At 39.0% G+C, this 13,456-nt stretch overlaps 1 protein-coding gene and 1 long non-coding RNA gene across 14 annotated transcripts; one reads left to right on the top strand and one right to left on the bottom strand.

Moving 5' to 3' along the window:
* Positions 1 to 816: 816 nt before the first annotated feature.
* Positions 817 to 9,347, bottom strand: LOC109197346 (disco-interacting protein 2 homolog C-like). Of its 13 annotated transcripts, XM_025903766.1 has the most exons (10): positions 8,961 to 9,221; positions 8,747 to 8,868; positions 8,421 to 8,566; positions 7,329 to 7,455; positions 5,237 to 5,316; positions 3,199 to 3,380; positions 2,987 to 3,100; positions 2,627 to 2,832; positions 2,387 to 2,509; positions 1,643 to 1,930 (listed from the first exon to the last, which is right to left on the bottom strand). In XM_025903766.1, exons 1-5 carry the CDS (start codon positions 9,154 to 9,156, stop codon positions 5,302 to 5,304), a joined length of 606 nt encoding a protein of 201 aa, XP_025759551.1. In that variant the 5' UTR covers positions 9,157 to 9,221; the 3' UTR covers positions 1,643 to 1,930; positions 2,387 to 2,509; positions 2,627 to 2,832; positions 2,987 to 3,100; positions 3,199 to 3,380; positions 5,237 to 5,301. The 13 variants fall into 13 exon arrangements, 6 of the variants coding, with proteins under 6 accessions (XP_025759552.1, XP_025759553.1, XP_025759551.1 ...); XM_025903767.1 differs by lacking the exons at positions 1,643 to 1,930; positions 2,387 to 2,509 and adding an exon at positions 817 to 1,393; XM_025903768.1 differs by lacking the exons at positions 1,643 to 1,930; positions 2,387 to 2,509 and adding an exon at positions 817 to 1,376.
* LOC109197347 (uncharacterized) lies at positions 8,868 to 9,383 on the top strand. The gene is made up of 2 exons (XR_002058460.1): positions 8,868 to 9,052; positions 9,237 to 9,383. It is a non-coding gene; the product is annotated as an uncharacterized LOC109197347 (long non-coding RNA).
* Positions 9,384 to 13,456: the final 4,073 nt, after the last annotated feature.

The following is a 13,456-nucleotide window of genomic DNA, read 5'->3' as shown; positions in this document are numbered from 1 at the left end:
CCTGCCCCACCATGAGCCTGGGTGGATACGTGGTTATAATATAAAATGACTGATACTGAATATGAATATTTCATGAAAATCAAATTATAATATGAATTCCTAGGTGTTTGTTATATCCAGCAAGAGATTGATTACATATGTCTGAATTGCTAACCCTAACCCTAGCTCAACAGACCACAATGCCCTGGACTGTCAGTATTATTACATGCTGTGAACATAAGTAGCTTTGATCACAGTTTATGTTGTAAAAGAGAAGGAATATTGAAAAAAAGATCGACATTGTGATGTTATTTCTTCCAAACTGACCAGAAACATGCTTATCAGACTCTCACAGCACAGGATCAGACTCACTGTGCATGATGGCTCAGGCCAGTAATGTTTGTTAGATTGTCAGTTGTTTAGTATACTTCTGTACAGTTAGGGTCACCGTCTCTGTGTCAGTATAATTAATATGCAGAAAACACTAAAAGCTGATTGTCTTCCAATATTCTAGCATAATTAAAAAACTTTGACTTTGTTAGTACATATTGTTACAGTCCTAATGCCAATATGATTCTTCATAACTCCTGCTTTGAAATACTGAACTTTAAAATTGACCTGATGAAAGATAATTTACAGTGGCACTCTGTCAGGATAATTCTGACTATAAGATCACTGTATTAATCTGAATCCTTCTGAATCCTTCTGAAATGTGCTGTGAATGAATGCTGATGCAACTCACTGTGGGAAAGGTGTTAATCTGTGACACATGCAACACATTCACAGAGGAGGAGGACACAAAGGGAGGACACGCAGAGGCTGTGTTAAAGTCAGAAATCCAAATCTTTAGTCAAAACAGGCGTCGGTTACAAACAGGAAGACAAGCAGTCCATCAAACAGTCTACAGGGTCAAACATACAGAGAATTCAAACAACAGTAAAAAATAACTGGACACTGGAAAAACTTAAAGCAATGTGAGACGCAATTAAAGGAAGCAGCGCAGTATATTCACTGAATTACAAATTACAAAAGAGAAAAACGACAATTTCTAAGGATTATTTTCTTAATTGCGGGTAGACTGTGGCTGGTAAAGATGGAAACATACAGAATGTAAACTGTGTGAGTTTGGTGAACTTTGTTAGTAACAAATGAGGTAAAAAAACCCAAACAGACAAAACACAGAAAGAGGCTCTCAGTATTCATTAATAATTAGAAAGCATCTAAACATTCTGATTTTTACAGTCTTAGTTCCGCTCGCTGTCATCATTAAAATCATCATGATCAATGGCGAGGTCCTGAGGTGGGCGGGGCCGTCTCTGGTGATGTCACCATGAAGGAACAGCGTCTGGCACGTGTTGGTGAAACATCCCAGTACACTGGTGTAGTTTCCTCTCCAGCTGTTGGACATTTGACACTTCAACATTAAGGAGAAGAAGAAGAAACAGTGTTAGGTCAGGTGACCACATGGTTTCTAAAATAACTGACAGGAAGTAACCAGGCTGTTAGAAATGGATATCATGTTTTTAAAGTTACTGTAGTTAGGTAACTCTACTTACCAAAAGCAGAGCTGCTGAATGTTGCAGGAACTGATCATGTGTGGTGGTCATTCAGTGCTGCTCCTGCAGGTTAGACAGTCCAATAGTGATATCCTGCCCATCTGAGAGTTTGAAAACATACATGCAAAGATTTAATTGTATTACAGTCAAAGTTGGATGTTCGTTTTTGTCCTTTAAAAATGTTTGTGTATTTGAAAGCACTAACATTTAAGGATGACTCTGATCGTCTCTCTCTAAGAGTGTCTCCTTTAAAGGGGAGACAAGTGTATCCACTGATCAACAAGTCAAGGTGGTGAGAAGGACTCGTGTCCTTTGTGACTCTGCTAGTTCTTCTGAGGAAACACCACCGTCTCTCCACACCGTCACCATCTGTGAGCACAAACTGCTGCTCTGCTCTGTCAGCATGTAGGAAATCACATATCACACACACAAGGGTGAAGAAACAGAGCTCAACTTTGGATACTTTAGATCAAAACTAGCTCTTAGTTTCAGCAATCAGACAAACAATGATACCAAACTGATTCTGTATGAATACAATATGGTATTTTCAATACAGGTGTCAAATTAATGTATAAAAACTAATACAGATATATGTATATATATTTTTGATAAATTAGTTTGCTAAATTAGAATATATTTTTATTTATTTTTGATTTAACAATTGCAACTGAAAGAAATTAAATACTGAACAAAAATATATTGTCACATTCTGCATTCTCAAATACAAATTTCACAAACTAAATTTTTGATTAACAGAAAAAATATGAATTACAAAAAATAATTGTATATTATTAAAATATTATGCAACCGTGACCAAAGTCAGAATCATCATTACAGTATTGTGGACTTACTGCTTGCCTAATAGTGATAAACTTCAGGGGAGATCATGATGACAGAAAACTGTAAACAACACTCTGAAGTCAAGCTGCTTTTCTTGTTTCTGTGACCTCAGCACGCTGACAGACCTGAAGTTGCTACAGATTTTAAAAAATGATAATTACAGGGAAGAAACTTCTCTTTTTCATCCGTTTAATCAAACATTTGATGCCTCAGCTGTCTCAGTCCTATAGCATTCTGCAACTACAACTAACCTGAGGCGGCTTGGATTTGGCTGCAGGTGCCCCTGTACATCCTTCTCAGCAGCACACATGTGGGTACCATTTAATCACACTTCTTCCTGAGCTTTGCTTCATCACAAGACTAAAGGTGGCATCCCGTGTCACAGTCTTATCATCATCCAATTGGAGAAGAAACATTTATGGTCATCCTGGTTTTGTTTTCTGATCCTGCAAAAAGACTGAGGACAACAAAGCCCAGAGAACAAGAGATACACAACATCCAACATTCAGACTCAACAGCCTCCATAAATGAAGAGCACCAGGTTGGTCCAGTTATGCTAGATATAAGCATAATTCACATTACTGTGTATGAATAATAATCAAGAGACAAACTTTGAAGATGCAGAGCATGATGTCCCATCATCAGACTGCAAACAAACATCCACCAGGCTTCTTTGTTGGCAGAGGTGATGATTCTCCCATCAGGGATCAGTAGCGTGTATTAACCTGTGGTATAAGCAGCAGTCACTGAAATATTACTGTTTCAGATAAGAAATCTGCCACATAAAAGCCAGGGTGGGAGGGATCTCTGCAAACTGACTTACCTCTCTGTTCCTCCAGCTTCAACAAAAATCTGACTCTCCAGTCACAGACAACAAAAAACTCCAGCTGGGAGATAGAAAACGCTGTCTGGGTCTTGCTGGATGTTGCTGGTCAGAGTCCACACATTAGCAGAGTGCTGCTTGGTCCCACTGACCCATGTGGACAGCGACTGTGGCGAACTGTTCTGGAAAACAGAAAGAGAAGTAAAATGACAAAAGCCAAACAGGATTTCCACAAAGACTCTCTTAGAATCAGCAATCAGAAAATCATTGGTTCATATTACAATTAAATATGACCAGGCTCCTTAAATGTAAGCAGTTAAGATCTGATTTGATTTACATTCTTCACACAGCACATTTGTCCAGGCTGTCAGGTAAACATAGAATTAATCTCAGGTAGCATGACTCAGAGTAGAGATTCAGTAAGAAAGATTGCCAGCTCTAATATTATTACCACACAATCCAAGGACACACCAACAGCTCAGATTTCTAGAAGTATTTAAACAAATGTCAGTCTATCCATTCATTTTCTTCTGAATATTCAATTCAGGTTCACAGTGGGAGGGTGGGGGGCGTTGTGGAATTTTGTAAATAAAATCTGCTGTGATCAAGCTATTTATTACTGCGTGCAGGAGAGCCAACACACATCAAACATCTAAGTTCACAGTCATGTCAGCTCTGCCACAGAAGTGGTGCTCACACTCCTCTTTGCATTCCAAGAAAGAGAGAGGAAGTTACAAACTGATCATACCACACTTCACACGTCTCGCTATGAAACCTAACGGATCAACGGTTAAGCTGTTTTGTGCCCTTGGCCTTATCAGCACCTGTAAAGGGAGTTGTTTTCTCAAACTGCTGATGCTGAAGTAAGTTCATCTAGTTTTAGAAACTTTCACTGAACAGTCTATAACAGTGTCACAACTAAGCATATGCATAAGCACTTAAATACTTTAAATGAGAATAATAGAAAATTTCTATTACAGGAGCTAGAGCCTGTCCCAGTAGTCATAGGTAGAGCACACCTGGACAGGTACCAGTCTGTCAGAGGACTAACACAGAGACAGACATCAGAGTAACAAATCTATTTAAAATTAATGTAAGCTTGCTGCAGCTGTATGTATGAACATGTGTTTCTGTGCTCACAGTCCACCTCTCAGGAACCTGCAGTTCATTTTAAGTCTACTTTAAACAGACCTCACAAAAGGCTGATGTGGCTGGATCAGTAGTCTGATTTAAGTACGATACCTTTGGCCAGGGATTAATCTGGTGCATCTCTTCACTGCAGTCTTACATATTATCCCACACCTGAATAAAAAATATTGATATTTACAAATAACAGATTCAGCTGATGCAGCCTGACTCAATCTGATTCCAGATGTTCAGCACACACAGAGACACAGAGGGACTGTTTAAAGTTTAGTGTTAACCTGAGGCACTGATCATTTACAGTATTACAGAGTCTGGCAGTCTTTGCATGATGTCCACGTCACTGTAAGTTTCTAGCTGACTCTCAGGTGTGACAGGTGTGCCAGCAGGAAAGAGTAATAATAACCTGCATCCTGAGGTTTGTCATGCAGGATTAAAGGAGCCAGGCTTTGTTCACACAGCTAGGATTGTATTTTACACTGACCCTGGGTCAGTATAAGTATCATACAGTTTAAACGAAGCACTGAAACTTGCACATATTCATTATAGATGCATTGAAGCTAATCGGAATATTTACTGTCAATCTGTGGCTGCGATTAATCACTTTACTGGAAACTTTATTAACTAGTAACTTCATCAGTCATGACAGAAGCTAATATTTCTGTGCTAACATCGTTTAAACAGTAACAGCTTTACTACAATATAAGCTAACGTTTACACCGTAACTTTAAGCTAGCACCATAAAGACGGTTAAACACGTAATAATATCTACAAATGCATCTTAAAGCTGTTATATTAGCACTCGGTGTATTACTAAATAAGCACATTAACATTATTGACACTCGCTGAATTTTAATAGTCATTCTATAAATGCCGTCCGTTTAAATGGTCTTACCTGTAACACAGCTGTATCCACCGGATTCCAGCCAGAGTGGATTCTGGAGTCTTCCCACGCTCCTGTTAGTGATCCTCCATCTGGATGGATGAGAACAACCTTCTGAACAATCTAGCAGGTGGATGGCCCATATCTATGGGACTGATTTGTGCTAATAACGCCCATTGTATGGACTGATAACAGCCGAAGCGGGTGAATAAAGTCGCTAGCTGTGCCATTACCCAGCATACAACTCTCCCTCCATAAATGCAAAAGTAATAGCCTATAATTAATTTATCTGCTGTATCTGCTGTTTCTCAGGTAGTTGTTTACATTATATAATATATTGTGTTCAGTATACGTCACTACAATGTGATTTCGGAAATATATAAATATATGAACAACAGGCTCTTGCGCGGAAATCTCTTTTCGTCGATAAACAACGATTAGGGAGCAGCATAGTATTCAATGAGAGGACCCTGCACGTCAATTCTCGACGCGAGGGGGTACCCTGCGCGTCGATAAGTGAAGCAGAGGGAGCCTGACCATGCGTCACACATTTGACGAGTTGGGAGTGAGAACGTGTTGGATGGACCGAGCAGTGAAGGAAACTTAGGCACAGGTTAAAGTCCAAAAAATTATTTTTTATTTAACCCAAAAAACATAAGTGGTTAAATTATGCAAAAAGAATCAAAGTCTTGGGCCCTTAAAAGAGGTCAAAATAACAGAACTCTACTCAAAGTTGACAACACTACTGATAACTCAAACAAACTGACCTAACTTAACGAGACAAAGGGGAAACTTAAATAGTGGCTGATCAGCCCACAAAAACAGGAGAAGGGGGTAAAACACACAAAACCTAACTAAACCAAACATAATGAACTCCAATTCCCCCCCATGGTCCCGAGTTATGGCATGAACCAATTTGCAGTTTTCCTTTAAAGCTCGCTCCGCCCCTTTTCCACCTCTTGGCTCCTTAATCAAGAGACTGGAACAGCTGCAACTAAGGTAACTCAGAAAACAAAAGATTAATCATACATAACAGTGTAAACTAAAATGTGCGCACTTATTTTAGAATGCAGTGTTATGGATATGTGAATTAATTCTAAACCAAAACCAGTTATTTATTGTCCTGTAAATTAATTCCTATATTTAAAGAAAGACAAGTGTGAATGCAATGTTACTTATAAGCCACTACACTAACATGATGGGTATTACCACTGTGTGGCTGTAAGTGCAGCCATCACACTCATAAATAATACCAATAAATACTTAAACTGATTCACTTGGGGGAGCAACTCTTCCCTGACCTGTTTCACATTCAGCTGCCAACTGCCCCAGTAAACCCTGGAGGTCCCAGGAAGGGCGGAGGTGCTTCAGACTGTCGTAACAAAACTCCAGAAACCAGGAGTCTGTTTGGAGATGATCTGTACTAACCTCAGATTACAGGTGGAATAAAATCAATTTGGAAGTACGAGGTCGTCTTTGAGCATCATTCTTGCTGTTACAGGGAAACTCAGAGATGAAATTAAGTTTTCTTTCATTTTGACCAATAAAAAAAACTTTTTTTGATGTCCCCCTTTTCTTTGTTTTATATTATAATACAATTTTAAAAATTGTGTCGTCCCAGAGAACTTATAAATTCACAAACAAAAAGGAAAAAACAACAAAACAACAAAACCCAATCAAATTTAAAAATAAAATCTCATTTGCTTTTTACTTACAGTTAAAAACCCTGATGTCAAAAAAAATTGAAAATCAGAAAAAAGTTTTAGGGATTAATTTAAAAGCAACATAAACTATACAGAATTAAATATGAACAGTCTCTAAATGCTGTGAACAATTAAACACACTGATGAATATCAAGGAATTTGTTCAACTGTGTAGAAATCCTAAAATCTTGATCATTCTCAGGCGACTTCTGAACGGTTTTTATTCTCTGAGAGTCCAAATCTGATGAAGCCGTTATAGTCACATCTAACCTGTGTGTCTGCAGGGTGCTGATGCTGATGTTGTTGTGTATAATACTCATGTGCACTTTTATGGCGTGGATCTGTTAGAGGGGTGATGGGATGTTAGAGGAGAAGATGAAACAGACATCTGAGGGGTGTACCTGGCATACGGGCTCCTCCAGGTGGTTTCCCCAGATGTAGATGTGAGTCAGAGTCGAGCTGGATTTCACAGCCCGAGCCAACAACAGCAGACCCTCTGATGTGATGTTGTTTCTGCACACAGACAGCCTGCACAGAGCGCAGGTTGGTGACAGCAGGTCAAGATTAAAGGATTAAAAAGGATGAAGCTAAAACTGTTTACTTTACAAAGCTTTCTCTGTTTGCTGCTTTGCTCTTCACCTCTTTGGGCCTCTAAAATCTGGATATTTCATATCTCTAGTTTTTTCATAATCTTACGCTCTTCAGAATACTTAACCTTTTCTCTGTTTTCCTCAGTCCGAAAAATATATTGAAGCACATAAATTCAAAGATATTTGAACCCTTTGAATCATTACGTTCATGGATCTTTTCTTCTCTTCACATTCAAATTCTTAAAGTTACGCAAAATCAGGACCGTTTAACTTTGTCCTCGACTGTCCTTGTTAGATGTTGAAAAATCTCTAAGTAATAAAAATTGATAGTTTTTCTTCAGAGATCCTAAATCCCTGAAAGTAAAAAAGACCATATATAGTCCTTCTGTGTAAACATTGTCTCAATGTAAAAACAAACAATCAGGCTTCTGGTTTCTAAAGTCATTAAAATATCATTAAAATAAGCAGAATATGTGATTCTGTCTCTGCTGCAAACCTCCAAATTTATCAAAACTTATCAACCTCTTTTCCAAAAATAACCATAGTAATTATAATAATGTGGCTATATTTTCCTCTCTAGTTATGTAAAAGTTACCAAACTGGATAAAATCTGCTCATTTTTGTTATCAGGGACCTAAAAATCCTTATTATAGGAGAAATTATTCCCACTTTCTGGTGCTTCGAGTCTCTAAAGCAGTGGTGGGGAGCTCCACAGACTTGCAGCTACAGCAAGTTTTTATTTTCTGATAAATCACAGAGTGATGGAGCTGTAAAGGCAGGTTTCATCACAGCAGAGGATTTCATTTAATGTGCATTCTTTAGGTTTATATCTGCAACCAGAACTACTCAGACTGCATTGTGAGGCGGCTGTGCACGACCTGCATTTATGTTAAATTAAAGTACCTAATGCGAGCGTGATTTCCCTGTGCGGATATGAATGAAACGCTGTACCGGTGTCCAGGACTGATGTCCACCGTGGCCATGGCCTCTTTGGAGCGCAGCAGCTTACAGATGACGGCGGTGGTCATCACACACGCCGAGTGACTCACCTGCACAATTAGAAAGAGAAAGACAGAAGAAGAAATTAAGCTCCCTTTTTTCCCCAGAGGAAATCAGAAGTCAGCCAGAGCCGTACGAGTCTGGAATTAGCTGGGAGCGAGAGCTTGAGCCCTGGAGGTCTGACTGAAGGAGAAACCGCATCGGTTTAACAGACAAATTAAGAGTCTGACCTCGACAATCATCTTAACAGTGGGCAGGGTGGTGGAGATGTTCTGAGGGTGAGGCGGTCGCACTGTGATGGGAACGCAGCCGGCGTACAGGCAGCCGTAAAGGGCTGCGATCAGGTCTATACCTGCAGAAGGAGACACACAGGTGTGAACGATGCTTGCAGTGTCCAGGTGCTGTCACCTGAAAAGTACATTTAACATCTGCATTGTCTCTCACCTGGCGGGTACACCAGAGCGACATTATCTCCTTCCTCCAGACCGCCTCTCTCCATCAGCAGAGCTGCCACTCCCTCCGCCGTCTGCAGACAGGTGAGAGAGCTGGACACTGCCCCCTGCAGGAGGTGAGAGAGGGGAACGGTGTGAGCCATCAAGAAGCCACCTGCCACACTCAAAGGACAAAGACTGCAGTTCATCTAACGGCCAGTTCATCCACAGTTATGGATAATTATTATTCCGTTTTCTACTTGCTTGAATTTTTCTACAATTTTTTAAGGTGCCCAGTTGTGCGTGGGTGTGCTGGTACCAGAGAGCTGAGCAGGGTTTGGAGAGGACGGGGTCCTGTGTGGTCTGAGCTCTCCACTGCAAACCTCGGACAGGAACAGAAACTGCAAGACAGACATAAACACTTCTTTTACACACACTTTGATGGCCTAACCTCTGTGTTTTTTACATTAATGTGTTTACGTGTGATGTACATGACTATTGTGCATCTGGCTCAGTGTTTGATATTGTAAAGCAAAGTCAATAACAGCAAAAATTTAATATTTTACTTTTATTTCTGTCGCCCTCCTGCATCAATCCCAGAATCACCCACACCCTTTACCACATTTGCTTACTGTAGAGACTCCAAACACCAGGAAGTGGGAGAAATTTCTCTTATAATAAGATACGGTAATCTTTCTGATAATAGGTGAGATTGCTTTTAAATATGGAAACGGGGGTAGTCACAAGAAGTTTGAGAGGCACAACTCAGACAGAAGAGGAGACAGAGAAAAGCCACGTGGATAGGAGCTACTCTCCCGAGCTAAGGTTAGCCACAGAGGGCACGGATACAGACGAGCCCAGCCTCCTGAACATCCTGAAAGAGCTTTGTGACTTTAGGAAAGACAACAACAAACAATATGCACACATTAGACGAGGGTTAAGAAGAGTTGATGCTAGAATGGAAGAGGCAGAGGGGCGATTCGACGAGACTGAGACGGTGCTACAGTTGTTTATTTTATTCATAAACTTCACTATTTCATTAATTATTTCATGGTTTCTTTGCATCTTCATCTGTAGTACTTCCACATCGGTGTATGCTCCCTGTGTTTGCTTACATTAAAATACCAGTACTAATGACCAGAGCATAGAAATGCAGCTTTTCATATTTAACAATATATTTTGAAAGCACAAGACAAATCACAAACTGCTTTTAATTTAGGTTTTTATTTTCATTTTGTTTTATTTTTCAGTTCTTGATTTGATGGTGATGTGATGCTATATTACATTTTAAGATTCAGTTGAATTTAAGATGTTTAATATAGCATCAAATCACAACCGTCTCCTCAAGTTGCTTTATACTGTAAGATAGAGACCCTACAGTAGCAGCAAGAAAACCCCAATTAATGAATAATCCCTTATGAGCAAGCACTTGGCGACAGTGGGGAGGAAAAACTACCTGTAACAGGCAGAAACCTCCGGCAGAACCAGGCTCAGAAGGGACGGCCATCTGCCTCGGCCGTTGGGGGGTGATGGTAACGATAATACGAAGAGACACGGTGAAGAATATTTCTCAGTCTAATTAAAGTCGAATGAAATAGTTTTAAAATAAAATATACCTCTGATGTTAACTCTGAGGCCAGACTGCTCTGGGCTTGACCAGTTACAGCCGAGGAGGTCGAACTTTAAAGTTGAGGTGAAAAGGAACGCGATTTCATTACTACTTCAGCTAGAAAGTTGCTAATTCAATCATGAAACTGATCAATGATCAGCTGATTGGCTTTTCTCTCTGCGCCAGAAAGAGGAAACCAGCGGATGTCGCGCTAAACAACAGCAGCACCTTTAAGCTTGATCAGCTGTCGGTAGAATTTATTTAATGTTAATTTCTAGTATCAGCTGATGTTTGCTGGAGCCACAGCTGTAAAGCTGCTGGTCATGATATCGGTTTGGATATGTGGTGAGAGGGAAACATGAAGATGAAACCAGGAGATGTTCTTACTGAATCACCAGAGCTGAACAGGTGATGGAGAAACAGGTTTACCTTTTAGGTGACATGAATGAGTTGAAGGGAAGTTATGAACTGTTTCTGAGAGACAAATAACACCAGGATCCTTTTTTTACGTATAGCTGACGGCTGGTAGCTGTGCAGGGGCGGGTCTAACAAAGTTTTGCCAGAGGGCCAGGTAGGGCATTAACATGGAAAGGGGGCACAAAGAAATACTTTTCTTTCTTATTCTCATTTAAAATGTCTAGCTTTTAATAAATATTTATCTGAATCTTGCAACCAAAGTTTTCATCTGATGTAAAATGTATAGAAATCCATTTTTGTATTCAGTAAATATTAAGACTATAGTCTTAGAAGGGATGTGTTAAAATTGACACATGATGTGTTAAATTTTAACACATGTGCTGCATCAGCTCAGGGACAACACATGATGTGTCAGTTTTAACACAATTAATGTGTCTGCTCCTTTAACACATCTTCTGTGTTAAAAATGTAAACACAAGGATGTGTTATTTTGACACAAAGATGTGTTAAAATGTGTACATTTCAATTTTTGAAAAAAAGGAGAAAAAAGATGGGTATATATTATACATTTATTGAATTCCATTTTTTATTTAGCATATTATAAATCATTACAAACTGAATAAACAACAGCTGTCAGAGTATTTTCAATTAAAATGTTTAAAATTCAATTTTAGCCAAAGCTATGTCACAATTTTTACTTGACAAAATCAAACAAAATTCATATCTGACTAACTTTCGATCTCTCTAGATCATTAAAATGTCAAAAAAATTTAAAAAAGGGCATAATATCATACATATATATATATATATATATATATATATACATGTTCTGATATAATCATGTCCAGACAATACATGAATTAAATTTTTTAAAGGCAACAATTGTCATCTTCAACAAATTGTCAACATTCAACAAATGCGCAGTTGCATGCAAACAGAAAAACATACATTTTGGCGAATATAGCATCCAGGTTATACAATTTTGTACCTTGGGTTTAAATACAGCTTATTAGCATCAAAGCTTGTCACTATATATAAAGGCCGAAAATCAAAAATTTCACCCAATCAGTTCATATTGTCTGACCTTTCCACTGCATAGGCAGGTCAGAGTCCTGATAAGCAGTGTATTTGACAAAGATGCCAAATGAGGTTTCTCACCTTTGTGAACAGAGACTCTCTACATTTTGGACAGGTAAACATTTTACTTGCATGCTTTAATCTGTGCAATCAGCTCCAGTACTTTGGTTTTCCTTTGGGTGGACAGCGGCAGGTCATAGACAAACTCAAAGAAGGTGAAGACAAGCGGTGCTGGATAGGACAAGTTACATACCCAATACAGTTTGAAAAGCTTATCCACAACACACGTCTGGGCTTCATTCAGAGAAATGGTTACTCTGTCATTCTTAGCAACAGTGATGTACTGCCTGGTTGCACTCTTTAGATCACTCTTGTTTCCAGGGCAGCTACTGATTTGAGCTTCGGAATGATACTGGCTTCCCATTTTCGTAAAAAGAGATCCGTCTTTCCTCCTGTAAGCTTGCCAAACTCCAAGTCCACCTTGTGGAGAGAAAAAACAGTGTTTAAGTTTAAAATAAAGCATTAAATACATGAAATCAAAAGTACATTCTGCCCATTTGGTAGCTGTATGGCTAAAATCAAACTTTACAGTATCACATTTCTGTTACCCACTTCCACATCAAGCTTACCTACACATTGAAACATAACAATTTACTTGGAGTGGTATCTGAATACAAGTCTATTATTCCTTAATTTTAGCTATGATTTGGGTCCCATCAGACCCTTAGAAAAAAATTAGGACTTTTTAGCTGATGTTCTAGCAGCCAATTTCTTATTTTGTCTGTCTGCGGTTTGTCCTGTAGAGCTTTTTGTGTTGAAAATAGTGCTGCTGAAAGCAGAGTTTCATACAGATTTAGGTGATTTTTTTGTAGGTTTTTCACTTCCATGAGCAGTACTTCTACATTGTCATTTGATGTCCCTACTATTATAGTCATTTGGTGGTACGAGTAAGATTTTGGATCATGTGAAAAGTGATGCTCATTGTAATAAAAGCCCAGTGAATAATGATCCAACTCTGAAATTATAAAACTTTCAAAATATTCACTAGGAGCTCATAAACATAGCTCCAAATGTACCCACTCCTGTTACATACTTTGTATGCAAAACACAACTGAGTGAAGAAGGAGTACATAAACCATTACCAGGAAACCAAGCAACTTACCAGACTTGGCATGTCCAAAAACCGTGGGTACTCTCTGAATATTTCAGCGGCAGTGGGGGAGTCCTTGCTAATGCAGGCTCTGCGACTGGTGTATGTTTCCTCCATGCCTGACATGATAGTTGGAGAGAGGTATATGGGTAACAGCTGAGCAATTTTAACTGAGAAAAAAAGCTCTAATAAATAATGAGATACACAGTAAGTGGAAACAAGTGCAATTTACAGTATGTAGTGGAATTTACATTAT

This window comes from Oreochromis niloticus, linkage group LG16, assembly GCF_001858045.2.
Source record: "Oreochromis niloticus isolate F11D_XX linkage group LG16, O_niloticus_UMD_NMBU, whole genome shotgun sequence".
NCBI classification, from domain to species: domain Eukaryota; kingdom Metazoa; phylum Chordata; class Actinopteri; order Cichliformes; family Cichlidae; genus Oreochromis; species Oreochromis niloticus.
This window is presented reverse-complemented; position numbering and strand designations above follow the sequence as displayed.

Bases quoted from the DNA above. Each gene is read 5' to 3' on its own strand.
- LOC109197346 (XM_025903765.1), bottom strand. From the start codon at position 9,156: ATGAACTGCAGTCTTTGTCCTTTGAGTGTGGCAGGTGGCTTCTTGATG. The intron at 8,869-8,960 runs GTGAGAGACAAT...CTCCTTCTGCAG, and splicing joins CGCTCTGGTGTACCCGCCAG to GTATAGACCTGATCGCAGCC. The intron at 7,456-8,420 runs GTACTTTAATTT...CGCTCTGTGCAG, and splicing joins GGAAATCACGCTCGCATTAG to GCTGTCTGTGTGCAGAAACA.